The sequence below is a fragment of the Anabrus simplex genome, chromosome 9 (genome assembly GCF_040414725.1).
Source record: "Anabrus simplex isolate iqAnaSimp1 chromosome 9, ASM4041472v1, whole genome shotgun sequence".
In the NCBI taxonomy this organism is placed as follows: Eukaryota; Metazoa; Arthropoda; class Insecta; order Orthoptera; family Tettigoniidae; genus Anabrus; species Anabrus simplex.
In genome coordinates, this window is record NC_090273.1 from 107,078,863 (window position 1) to 107,092,797 (window position 13,935).

Here is a 13,935-nt window from a genome sequence, read left to right on the forward strand (position 1 = left end):
TGATGTGATTGTAAATTTTTACAATCTGTACATCTGACCTGAGTCCTCACGCAACTGTTGAAGCACGTCATCTACAAAGATTTACTGTCAATGTTTAGACCGGCATTGTTGCTGACTGTTAGGGCCTCATGTTCTTCCACCCAGGCTCAACGAACAAACTTACCATGCTTTCTTAGAGAATACTGTACCTGTTCTGCTAGAAAATGTGCCTTTATAAGTAGAATGAAATGTGTACTTCATGTATGATTGAGCTGCTCCTCATTTCAGTGTTAAAATGCATTAGCTTCTAGATAACAGATTCCATGACGGATATCTAGAGGAGGACATATTCGCTGACCTCAGACTTTTATTGGTGGGGGCATTTGAAAGCTCTTGTGTATTGAACTCCAGTACAAGATGCAGATAGTCTTTCGGTCGTGTATTGTTGAAGGCTGCAAAACCATATGCAATACCCCACTAATATATCAGCACATCCAGAATTCAGTGCGACATTGGGTTGATGCAAGTATCAGTGCTAATGGAGGTCATTATGTACATTTCTTGTAAAAAAGAGTTTTGTGTGATATGTTGGTACATTTTGTTCGTGCGTGTGTTTCCCATGATAAATGTACTATGTAGAGTTGTAGGAAATCAGTTCTAACATAGAAATAAAGCATTTTCAGACCCATGCCCACATAACATTTTTTTTTCTTCTTCTACGTGTGAGGAATGTGTCCTAAAAATTTGGCCGTATCTTATTGTTACATCCTCCCCTTCCCTTGGTTTCTTATTAGGGTCTCCGCTGGAACTTATTTCCAGAACAACTTACTGTGATGGAACAGAATACAGTATCATGTTACGATATTTAACTCCTATGTCTAGTTCATACCATACATTTATATTTCGTTGTATACTTCAAGACTTGATTCAAGTCACTGAAGAGGGTCATTTCTGGGCAGACATTGTGTGAAACATGTTTTGTGACATAAAATGTACTTTGTTTTGTTTGTATATAATACCTTATTTATATTTTAAGTTTCTTCAACACTCTGACATGAAATAAATAAATAAATTTGTGATTTACAGTATGTTGATTTAAATCGAGAACTGCATTTTTAGGAGGTTCCCTCATGGGTGAACCTTGTTTTACGTCCCATAACTGAAACACAGCCCATAATGGAAAGGTTTGGTTGTTATTCTAGTGTTAAATAAAATGTATGAGAGGCAATCACAGCATTTGAGGAAAGAAAATTAACTTTATGGAATTTTAAATATTGATTTTAAATATTTGTTTTAAAATATTCTGTAGGGCCTTGTTCTCTTAATAGACATAAGATAACTCTTATAAGAAGTGTGTGTTTGTGATTAGTATGTTTCAAACAGCAGCTCTGTACAGTGTTCATTTGAATCCTTTTCCTTGCTTAAATCTGGTCCTTTTATTTACTTGGCTCCAAAAATTATTTTTGTTTGTTTGTTTGTTTGTTTGTTTGTTAGAGGCACCATCTCTCTCAAACATTGTGCATTTTGAATACGGAACACTGCAACTTCTTGGATTGCTTATCTCCGGAGCAGTACTCCAAGTGCTTGGATCTTATTCGAGATATGATTCTAGGTGAGTGATAAATTGATGTTTCAAACGTGTATGTACACTATTATATTGTATATATTGTCATTGTTCCTGTGAAAAGTGCTATGTGACAATGTTGTTGGAGAAATATTTACCCGCTGCACATGTCATTTAGAATGAGAATTCTTTGGTATGATTCGCACAGTACTGAATTAAATGACAGAACCTCACCAGCCACTGCTCGAAGCTAAAACATTGCACATAGTGGTTTTCACAAGTGCAGTGACAAAATGTATGTATTGTGTATTGTATTATGTATGGTAGTGGTGGTGATTAATGATTTAAGTGGAAGTACAACTGGGCAACCATCCTCTGTTAACACTAATTGGCGGGAAAATGGAAGAGGTCCGACACTTCAAAAAATGAAGGTATCGGCAAAAGAAAGGGAAAGGCCATGAAGAGCATGAAAATGAAAGACTCCCTAGGCCTCAAAAACCTAATACCGTTGGGGTCCGGAAAGAACAAGAGTTGACCAAGGGTGATCGGAGAGGAAATACAAAAGCGAGGAACCTGGCACAAGTAAGTGGAAGCAATGCTAGGACTCAGATAAGGGCCCCATGATCGCCAAACCCCGCCCTCACATTAAGAACCCCTGGAGCTCCTTTTAGTCGCCTTTTACGACAGGTCGAATTTCTGAACTTGTTTGTTGTCACCGGTGGGATGTAGCTGTAGGGGCAAGTTGAATTATCTGAAAAGTATTGGTAATTTTTTGCTGTTGTCCGCTTTGTCATTTCATATACTGTGGCGATGCGCTGAACTTCTTCTAACGGAGGATCACTGCGTTTCACAGTCAAAACAAATTTTCTCTTCCAGAGTGCGTAATAAAACCATATCTCTTATGAACGAGTCCGTGTAAGGTGTACCACACCCGTCCGTAGCACATATAAATTTACAAGATTTGGCATTGCCATGTAACTCAGCGATCTAGTCTGTGTGTGTTTGATCTGGTTTCATACAGCACTGAAAATATTTATACCGTGCTGTGGGTCTTTGATGAAATGTTTAGTTAACCTAACTATTAACTGCATAAAGGAGACCTCCGATATGTTGTCCTCGGGGCTTAACTTCCATAATAATTCACAAGTCTCATTCCCCGCTGTCTAACCTCATGAGTAATGCTGTGACAAAAGAAATGCTGCTAGAGTCTAACATAATAGACCGACAAATCTTCTTTGACTGGTTGTAGTATGGTAAGTGCCCGTAATGCTTTAGTAAAAGCTGTCTGTTGTTGTTGCTGTTGCATTTACTGCTGCATGAGCTGTTGTTGTTGCTGCAACTGGAGGATGGCTCCAAACTGGTCAGTATTCAGCATGATGATTGCTGAATGCCAAAACGTATCTGTCTAGGCAATATCTCTGTCCTAAATGATGGGCGAGATCTTGCTAAAGTAAATGAGTGTTCTATGTATGATACTAATGACTCATGGTGTGTTGGAGAACTTGTCGCCGGTTTTGAGCGTGTTGTAGAACTTTGTCCTTGTAACCAGCATCGTAACTAGCATCCCGTGGCATAGTGTATAACTTTGTTCTTGTTGCCAGTGTTGTGCGAGTGGTCCTTGATGTCTTATAAAGGTATTTCCTTGTCGCCAGTTTCGTGTCGAAAACTAGTAGTGCGTGGTGTGTAACTTTTTCTCATTGCCAGTTTCATGTTGTTTCCCAATAATACCAAATTTAGAACTAGACAGCACATGTGGATTACAAAAATGACAAGTCTATCCCCACATGTGATGCAAATATAGTCTTTGATGACTCTCAGAAAATAACTTTAAGTACATAACATCAGAACCAAAAGGAGATACATTCAACAACTATCTTGATATTTGCAATATGTACATAGAACTAGGAAAATTGTGTTGAGAAATCATAAGTCCATCTGAGCGCTACTTTGCTGTGGGATAAGAGTTTAAGTTCGTTCCTACTAACTTTATATGAGTAAGGTGAAGTCTTGATAGGCATGAAAGAGTGTTTGATAATTTCATAACAATACCCTGCTGAGTGATAAGAGTTTAAGTTAGGACCTACCTTCACACAATTAAGATGAGGTCTTGAGAAGCATGAAAGAGTCTGATAATCTTCTGACATTTCCCTGTTGGGTGATAAAAGTTATCGGTTACTCCATATATTAAAATAAACAAAATAAACAATATCTCTGGTAGCACAGTCCATCAGTTTTTATTTTTTTTATGTATTGCCCAGTGCTTATTTATTTAATTTCTCTTAATCTTGTATCAATATACTTTATGAAGTGTAATGGCTGAAGAAGTTCTATAAACAACTTAAAGGTTTTTAAGAATCTGATTGCTATTGAACAAGATGGAACCAGAATCATTTCCTTTTGAGGTTATTGTATGATATTAGTGTCAATATGGAACAGCAAATATGAGATTTATAAACTGCAGTTTTACTGAATTCAAAGTCAGTTATAATATAGTCAGTTATGTATCTGGTGCCCTACTCTCCCATGTGTAACGGTGAATAGCGTTATGCTTCAAGAATGAATTTGCAAATGCTAATCCCATATTAGCACAGAAGTCCAGTAAATGCTTCCCATTCTGATTTGCTTCTACATCTTACCCACATTTGCCCGTCACCTACTCTTATCCTTCAGTTCTGTTTTCAATTCTTACATTCAAATAGCCTATTAGCACTAGCCTGTCCTTGTTGTTGACCCTGACTACGATATCATTCAGTGCTTCATAAAATTTGTGAACTTCACCCGCATCTGCACCTTCACATAGTGAATACACTGAGACATTTGTCATTGTAATTCCTCAAACCACTAAATCTCTCCATATTATTCGCTCATTTATGTGCCTAATGGAAGCTATACATGTGAATAAAAAATATACATATTACACAAGTGCTGGTAATAATCCTAATATTTTTTTTCTTCTTTTTCTGTGCAGTGAAATGAAAGCAGGAAAAGGAAGGGATAATATTCGGCTACAAATGGAATCCTACGTACTTTAAAATGCTTTTGGTAATATTCAATAACATGTTATGGAACATAATAAAATCCAATCTATTATGCAAAATCATTATGCTTTGTTACTTTTGAAAAGTTTGTTCAGAAGAAAGCCATTTTTTTAAATGTTTTAATTCTAATCAAGTTTGATCTACTAACTTCCTGCATATACCGTACAGCCTGATGTTTTAGCTTGAATTTTCAGAAAAGAAGTGTGAGGTGGAATTAGCAGTCCATAAAATGAAAATGAGGAAGGCACTGGGGATGGATAAAATTAGTGTGGGAATGATAAAGGTTTTGGGCTTCTTGAACTGCAATGGGTATACAGATTGTTAAAGTCCATATGGAAACAGAAATGTGTGCCAGAAGGCTAGGGAAAGGGAATATTAATGCCATTCTTTAAGAAGGGAGAAAAAAAAGTATGTGAGAAGTAGGGTTCGGAAGTTAATGACCAAACGAAGTACAAAATATGCAAGCAAATGTGCCCTAAAACCTAGTATCACCCAAAAGAAAGGTAAAATATGGCGTAAGCAGTTTAGAGATAGGTAACAAGTATTAGAGTATTACTAACATCAAACGTGCCAAAAAGTTATTAGCGATAATACAAGGGAATCATTTAATTATACAAACTGGTAGAGCTATAGTAGGTATGTGAAAAGTCTGTTTTCCTTAAAAAAAAAAGATAACTACAATAGAAGTCCGTTATAGCGAGAACTCACAACAGCGAAAAATTTACTCGCTATAGCGGATTGTCGTTATATCCGATTTTTGTATACAAGTCCCAAAACTCCCCATACACATTAAAATCGGTATGAAACGGAATCATTTTGTTCAAAACTTGCGTTTTCACGGATGATATCCACACAACGACTTTCTTGTTTGTTATTTTTCGAAATGCGATACCATGTGAAAGTGTATGTTTAATTTCATACTGAAAAAATTACAGTTCCGTATTTCTCCAAATCCAAGACGATCCCCACTTTTTCCTTCAGAAATTTAAATCAGGCTCCAAAAGAGCTTTTTAAAATCATATGAATGCCTTTGTTGTACAGTACGCATTGTTATATACTATTTTAGACGCCGAACATTGGCTTTCATTATGCCGCATTTTTTGCAGCTGCATAATTATTCTTTATTTCCGCGGGTTTGATGACCATTAACTTAAAATTGGCATCATAATACCGAAGAAGAACCCGTTGAAAATTTGCAGGCAATACGTATTCCATGCGTCTCTACAATACAGCGATCCATCAGGATAATATTCTTGCTGTTTATAAAACTGTTACGGTACTTTTATTCAGCGTCAGATATAACCGGCTACCACTACACGCATGTCTCGCTTGCCGGGTTCGGCCAACTTCACCGGCTAGCGATGTATAGGCCTCATCGCGGACGTAGAAGGTCAACGAATGAGTTCATGGCGCCACGGTATGGCCTTTCCGCCCTTGTGCTTTTCGTGCACATACCGGTACCTCACAATTTCATTTTTGACTTCTTTAAAGTGTCCTTGTTGCGGACCACTGAATGCATTTTCTCTTTGTCTCCACGCTGACGCCAAATATTGGCTTTAGTTAGGCCTATGCCATATTTTCTTGCGGCTGCACAATTATTGTACATTTCTGAATGTTTAATAACCATTAACTTAAAATTGGCATCATAATATCGACGAGAACCCGTTGAAAATTTGCTGGCAATACCTGCTCCACGTATCTTCACGAGATACCTGTTCTGCATAACCCTGTCATTATGTAGCTTGTTGTTCCTTCTGTAAGTAGTGTCCATCTGTGCAGCTATATTAACATTTACATACATGGATAAACTTGCCGAGTTCTTCAAATGAGATGAAGAAGATCCGTGTCAGGTACAGTAGACGCATTATAACTCTGCCACTGGGTAACCGTGGCCTTTCTAAGAATTCGAAGGCTCGCATGTTTTGATGTCATTCTGCAGATTTGAGAAATGTTTTTGTAGAGGCTAATAGAATGTCATTCTCCCTTCATTATTTCCCGAGATCCAATGACATTACACACAGGCACAGTACAGCTGGTTGTCACAGCTAGCAATGTATAATAAAGTGTGCGTGCACGTGCGGGGGTGAAAAGAAGCAGCGTGGTTACCGCGAGAGTTGCCAGTGGTATTCATTATTGTTAGGCCGCGAATGCTAGACAACCCTTGATTTTTCGCATGAGATTCTGAGGAAAAAACGTCATCTTAGATTTGGAGAAATACGTATCACTCCAGAGTTTTCTTCAAATTGCGTCGCCTAACTTAACCGTATATGTGTCATGAAAACATAATTGATACGCATGTAGAGAAATGAGTTATCCTTGCTAAAATTTACATGTGAATAGCCTTTCCGAAACTACACTAGACGCGAGAAAATATGAACTATTTTCTGAAATCAGCGATGTATTCTGTCATATCTTGAGGTGTATCACATTCTTACTTAATGTCAGTACATAACATTAAAATTAAGAGATCATTTACTTCAGCCGTTATTTTGATCAAGTTAACAACTGCTATCGGCCACGTTATTTACGCATTTATTACGAAAATTTTTTATCCTCTTTCATTTCAAATTTTCTTTAGAGAATAGCAGTCGTTGGGTATTACTAATCGACTCCAACATCGCCTTCGAATGTCGACGAAAGAGCTCACAAGTGCACATAGTGAGAAAACTATACCATACCAAAGATGATCGATCGCATTTTGTGGCAAATGTTTGTTTACTTATTCAAACAGCGTCACCTATCCTAACTTAACCGTACTATACATATGATGAAAACATACTTCAAGCGCCAGTAGAGAAATGATAACCTTCTCGCTATAAATTTACATCATAATAACCTTCCCATAATTTAACCAGATGCGAGAAAATATAAACTAACCTGTGAAATCAATTATGCACTCTGCCATATCTCGAGGTGTATCCCGTTTTTACTTAAATGCAGTATTTAGTGCTACCTCAACTACAGCGATAACACAAAACAAGGCACAAACAGAGTTAAAAGGGGAAAGTAAGAGCAAACTACACAATGTAAGAAATCACTACACACTCGGAACAGTAGTTGGCATTACGCAGATCTCCAACAAAACATGTATGTAAACATCAGTAGGGCCAACTAGTGAACAACAAACCGGGAAGATGGAAAGGGCTGGGAACCTACCAAAGGCATGGACATGGCTTAGATAGCGGATTCCGAAATAAATGCCCGTGATCCTTAGATTCGAAGAATATTATTTACCAAATAATTTTACAAATACATTTCGCATACAATTCCGAGTTGTACAATGCAAAATACAGTGATGTGAAAAAGGTTATCCAAAACTTAGCGTACCTAAGGTGATACAGAACTACCAGAGGCAAACCCCAAGGGAAATGATATTAAACTACACTCTACATATTTTAGTGAAACAAGAAATGGGAATGCCTCGGAAACGAACAGGTAAGCCTAGCTGATAAACTAAAGCGTCATAAGTAACTAATTTGGTGAATCTAGGCGAGGTTAGGGCAGACTCCTGTATGAAAAGCAAATCAGAACATTACGGAAATTTTAGCAGGAACGGAATTCAAGAGTGCTTACCCGAGGAGAGTGCCATCCCGGAAGCCGGGGGACGTCAACCAGATAGGCTGCTCGCAGACAGATAAACCGAGACCGACAGAATTCAGGATTCAGAATTAATTCGAACACTGCCTCGCTCACTGTATATAGGAAATTCCGGCCTTGGAGGCAGCCAATCAGCGTGCACGAGTTCCCTATCGCCACCTAGACTCACCAATCACAACCTTACTTTCGATCGCGAACTTTGACTAACATTCTAGAATACGCATGATCGCGAAAGTCGTATTTTTCCAGAATAGACAGAACACACTTTCTATAACACATACCAACAAAGTAACACACCCTGTACAAAAGTTATGTAACTTTCTGGATCTTTCCAGGAACTATAGACAGAATTCTACTATTTACAAATGCCTATGTTACAACATTATACAGTACAGGTTAGGTCAATAAAAATAAAACATCATATCATATTTTACAAACAAAGTCTTTAAAAAAAATTAATTCGACTCGCATTACATAGTTCACTTGTAACATTTAGCATTGAAATTAAGCGATCGTTTAGTCAGCCTTTATTTTTAACGAGTTAAGAACTGTTATCGGACACATTATTTACGCATTTATTACGAAAATATGTTCTCCTTCATTTTGAATTCTCTTTACAGAATATCAGTCGACAGGTATTACTAACAGACTCCAACATTGCCTTTGAATGTCGACGAGAGAACAAGCTAGTGAACATAGCAAGGAAACGATACCGAAGATAATTGATTGCACGCAACATAATCGCCGGGGTGCATAATTATCCATAACGGAAAAAATCGTGCACGCTTAATCGCTTGTAATAATGGATTTGTCAGTGATAGGGCTCTCGCTATAACCGAAGGATAATACACAGTTTAATATAGGAATTTTGAAGGGACAGCACAATATTGTCGGTATAACGGGGTTCTCGTTATATGCCGTACTCACTATAGTGGACTTCTACTGTAAAAAAAACCCAAGGAGACAAAGTATTAGCATGCTTTTTAGTATCTGCCGGTGTACGTTTGTACAGCATATCTTTCTGAGAATCGCGTCTTCTAAACCTGCTACCTATATGTTTCAGGAAAAGAAAGAAGAATACACTTACTACAGTTATTTGAAACTCGATGCAGATAACATGTACTTTGTTAGAAGCGACGGCTCAATTTAAATAGAAATGCTCAAAATGTGACCAAATGTGACCTTATATCACTAAAATGAGCAACATATGACCAAAGCAATAAAAATGACCAAAATATGCATTTGTATGTAATACAAAAATGCTTCGAACGGACTCAGGGATATATCATTCACATTTATTTTCCAGATTTCTGGTAAAATGACCTCAGGAACCTTAGTGATAACTATAGAGGAATCATACTATCACAAATAGCAAAAATACTGGAAAGGATATTAGATAGGAAAATGAGAAGAAAGGTAGAAGGTGAGTTACAAGAGGAACAATATGGCTTTAGAAGTGGAAGATCTATAATGGACCTAATCTTCAGCATGAGACAATTGGAAAGGAACTGTAAATATCGAAAAGATCTGGTCATGACATTCGTAGATCTAACAAAGGCATACGATAGTGTTCCTAAGGAGAAGGTTTGGGAAACCATGGTCAAAAGAAGGAGATTGGGTACACAAATTGTAGGAATGGTGCAAGCAATGTACAACAACTGTGTCAGCAGCTTACAGACTCCATTTGGAAGAGCGGAATGGTTTAGAAATGAAAGCGATTTGTTCTAATGGTTGTGAACAAAATTGTAAAGGAGACAAAGGAAGCATTATGGGAATAGGGAAGATGAAGTTATTATAATTATTTGCAGATGATATTGTGGTCTGCAGAATGAAAACAAAGAAGTACAAGAACAATTTGATGCAATGAACGAGCAAATTGAAAAGTATGATATGAAACTCAGCGTAGAGAAAAGCAAGACAACGGTGATATCAAGAGAAGAAAGACAAGGGAAAGGCGTTGTGAAAATTTGTGGTCAAAACCTTGAAATTGTTGTCATTTTCAAGTACCTGGGGAGTGAATTAATGCAGAATACAAGGCTGGGCATGGAGATTAGCAAGAGGGTGCAACAGGGCAATGCATTCTGGCAGAGTGTAAGAAACCTTGTCTGGAATAAGGAAGTACCAAGGAAGTGTAAAGAGGTAATGTACAAAATGTATTATATATCCATATTGACTTATGCAGCTGAGACCTGGACAGTGACAAATAGGGATGAAAGTAGAATTCAAGCCAGCAAAATTAAATACCTAAGAATTATGATAGGAAAGACAGAGTGAGAAATGAAAACGTTAGAAAGGAAGGCACAATAGAAAACCTAAATGAGAGAATTGATAGGAATAAACTAAGATGGTTTGGTCATGTAAAGAGGATGGATGAGAAAATGAATACCAAAACGATGGAGATGAAGGTCGAGGGAAGGAGAGCGAGAGGGAGATTAGAACAAGGTGGATTGATTCAGTAAATAGAGGTGCAAGAAGAAGAAACCTAGACTGGGACAAAATGATGGAAGAGAAATGGTAGAAGGAGAGAGAAGAAGGTGGAGAAGTGCCGTAAATGCCCTGACAGGGCAGGGGCTGGATAAGGGGAAAGGAGGAGGATGATGATGAAGTGTGAGATACAGATGAGTATATATGGTATTCTTTATTCTATACATAAAAGATTAAGGTTAGTTTGTATTTAAAAATGATTTGTGCTGAAGAGATAGACAGCCAGACTACTAACAGATATAAATGGGATATACAGTATGTTTTGTTATCTTCAAATTGCAGAAATATTGTTTTAATATTTATAACCTAGTTACATTTTGACCATTTTGTTTAATTTTAACATAAGAAATGTATTTTGTGTATTAATTGATTTACACTAAAGAAACAATGTTGAATACAATGATTTTGTGAGTTCCTTCCAAGGTAGGACATGAAGAAAAATGTCTCAATGACACTTGCAGCATTCCCTCTCTGAATAGCAATACTGATGTGTTGCTGGAGATATTCAGTCTTTGTAGTTGACACAAGTAACCCCTTTGTTTATTTTGTTTCAGCAACAGATTTAGCTCAGCATATCCGGATTTTTGCTGAGCAGCAGGAGATGCTTAATGATGGGTATGACAAAAATAATGAGAAGCATAAGCGGCTTTTACTATCCCTGCTTATGACATGCTCTGATCTTAGTGATCAAACAAAAGACTGGAAGACTTCCAAGAAAATAGCTGTAAGAACCTTATGTTTATTATATTGAATTAATGATATTTATGTATGAAGGTTGTAAACAGGTATTTCTGGCCCAATATATGTAATAGATCTGAGGCACATAGAGACGAAGGATATCACTGGCAGTTACAACTTTAATACATTCAGAATGTATACACAGCAGGTAACATTTTTTAAAAATGCCAAAGAATGAATATCACATTATGATTTAAGACATCTAAGTTGGATTTTAAAGCAAAATAAAATAGGCATATGTTTACTATGTCACAACAAGGGACAATAGAAATAAGAAATCTTCATAATTTTTAGATTTTTATAATGTTCATGCATTCAGATTTGTAGTTACATAAATGACTATTATAGCTGTAGGGCAGTAAAACTGCTTTACTGTCCTTGGGCTAAAAAGTGTTGTTTACCACTTTTCCAGCCAATAATCCATAGTTATAGACGAGTTGTGCATACAAATTATTTCAAGAGTTCTTAATCTGGGATCTTTAGTTTCCGTGCCCTATGATTTTTCACAGGAAAGAAATTGAATCTTTGTTTCCATTACTAAAAAAGCCATCATCGTCATTTTACAGTTTCATTATGTATGTATAGGAAACAGATGGAGAGCAGTGACTTACTGTGTAAGCACACGTGGATAGGCTACACTTAAAAGAAATGTATAGTCCATTGTTTTTGGTTGTGACCTTTGTTCAGTCGAGGATAATGCTCTCCATCTTTTCCTATACGAGGTGCTACCCAGAATTTACAAGAATTTGAATATCCCGCATGAACAAGTAGCATTACCTAGTTCTGACACTACGTGTCCCTTAGCATGTGTTTCAGGTTAGTCTACCGAGTGGCGTCCTCATATGTTCTTGTTTCTGCAAGTTTTGGTGGTTTCCTTTACATGGTGTTCTTATGCTTCAAAAACTCGGCATTCAATTTTGCTTTCTACTCATTGAAATGTGATCCAAGTCTATGCTCCACAGGTAGGATGCTCAAAAGAGGAAAAGGCCAACTTCCTTAATAACTTGGAAGAACACACTGAGTATGACAATCCAATTGTAATGGGTGATTTTAATTCACAAGTTGGCTCACAACGAACAGGATATGAATCCATACTGGGCCTTCATGGAATGAGAAACAGAAATGAAGAGAGAGAATATATGCTAGATCTATGCATGAGAAACAACCTGATAGTTAGTAACACTTTGTTCAAGAAAAGGGACTCCCATAAAATCACAAGATATAGCTGGGATGATAAAATAGGTACAGTAATATATTCTGAAAGATCAAAATGTATGGAAAAATGTCAATGATGTTAAAGTCATTCCAAGTGAAGACCTTGGTGGCGACCATAGACTGCTGGTTGCAGTTATTGCAGAGGAAAGACCTCCCAAAGTCTGTAACAAAAGAGTCCCAAAAATAAAAACTTGGTGACTAACCGAGCCAAGTGTAAAGGAAGAATTCAAGGAAGATGTCCACAGGTTGTTGCCAAGAGAAGAACTAAACTTGGTAGGTGAAGAATGGGATACTCTAAAGAAGGTTCTGGTTGGTACAGCAGAAAAAGTATGTGGACGACAGAGTCAAATAAGGAAACCTAAAGAAACTGCCTGGTGGAATGATGATATTAAAATGGCTATCAATGACAGAAACCGTGCAAGAAGATCCTTATATCAAGCAAGAATGCGGGGAGATCAACATGAAATAGAGGAGAAGCTGTCACTTTACAGAAAGAAAAAATTACAGGTCAAACAGTTGGTTGTAGCTGAAAAGCAGAAATGCAAGGAAGATCGGGCTACCAAAATAATGCAGGATGGAAATAAAAAACTGTTATGCAGTATTGTTAAGAATAGAAGAACTCAAAATGAATCTATCCAATCTGCAGAACTTCCTAATGGTGAGGTGACTAGGGATAAGACTAAAATATTACAGGAGTTCCAAAGTCACTTTGAAACTTTGCTGAACTGTTATGAAAATGTCACCCCATTAGACGACGAACCTTATGATTTTGGCAGCACGAATACCACTAATCTGACATGGTTGGAAGTAGAGACAGCAATATCTAAGCTGAAAAACAACACATGAACTGGATTAGATGAATTAAGTGTTGAGATGATCAAAGCACTAGGAGAGGTAGGACAACAGTGGATGTACAGGGTACTAAATAGAATCTGGAAAGAGAATGTAATACTCAATTACTGGAAGCAAGTAGCCATCATCCCATTATTGAAAAAAGGTGATAAAAAGCAATGTACCAATTACGAATCCATCCTTGAGAGCAGGATTAGAAAATATGTTGAACCTACACTTGAGGAGGAACAACATGGATTTAGACCTCATAGATCAACTATAGATCTCATTTTTGCCACCAGAATGCTCTATGAGAAGTATTGGGAGAAAGGTGAAACACTTATAACCGTTTTTCTGGACATCGAGAAGCATATGACCATGTACCACGCAGGCATATATGGGAATGTTTGAGACATAAAAAAGTGCCCGATGACATCATAGCACGAGTACAACGATTATATGATGAAACCAAGTGTTGTGTCCAGGTCC

General features: G+C 37.3%; 1 protein-coding gene across 1 annotated transcript in view; it reads left to right on the top strand.

Moving 5' to 3' along the window:
• Positions 1-13,935, top strand: part of LOC136880805 (cGMP-dependent 3',5'-cyclic phosphodiesterase) — a 164,825-nt gene that overhangs the window by 130,337 nt on the left and 20,553 nt on the right. The window contains exons 11-12 of the mRNA XM_067153339.2: positions 1,474-1,591; positions 11,217-11,386. Of these exons, the coding sequence (XP_067009440.1) occupies positions 1,474-1,591; positions 11,217-11,386 (288 nt within the window). The remainder of the gene's footprint in view (positions 1-1,473; positions 1,592-11,216; positions 11,387-13,935) is intronic.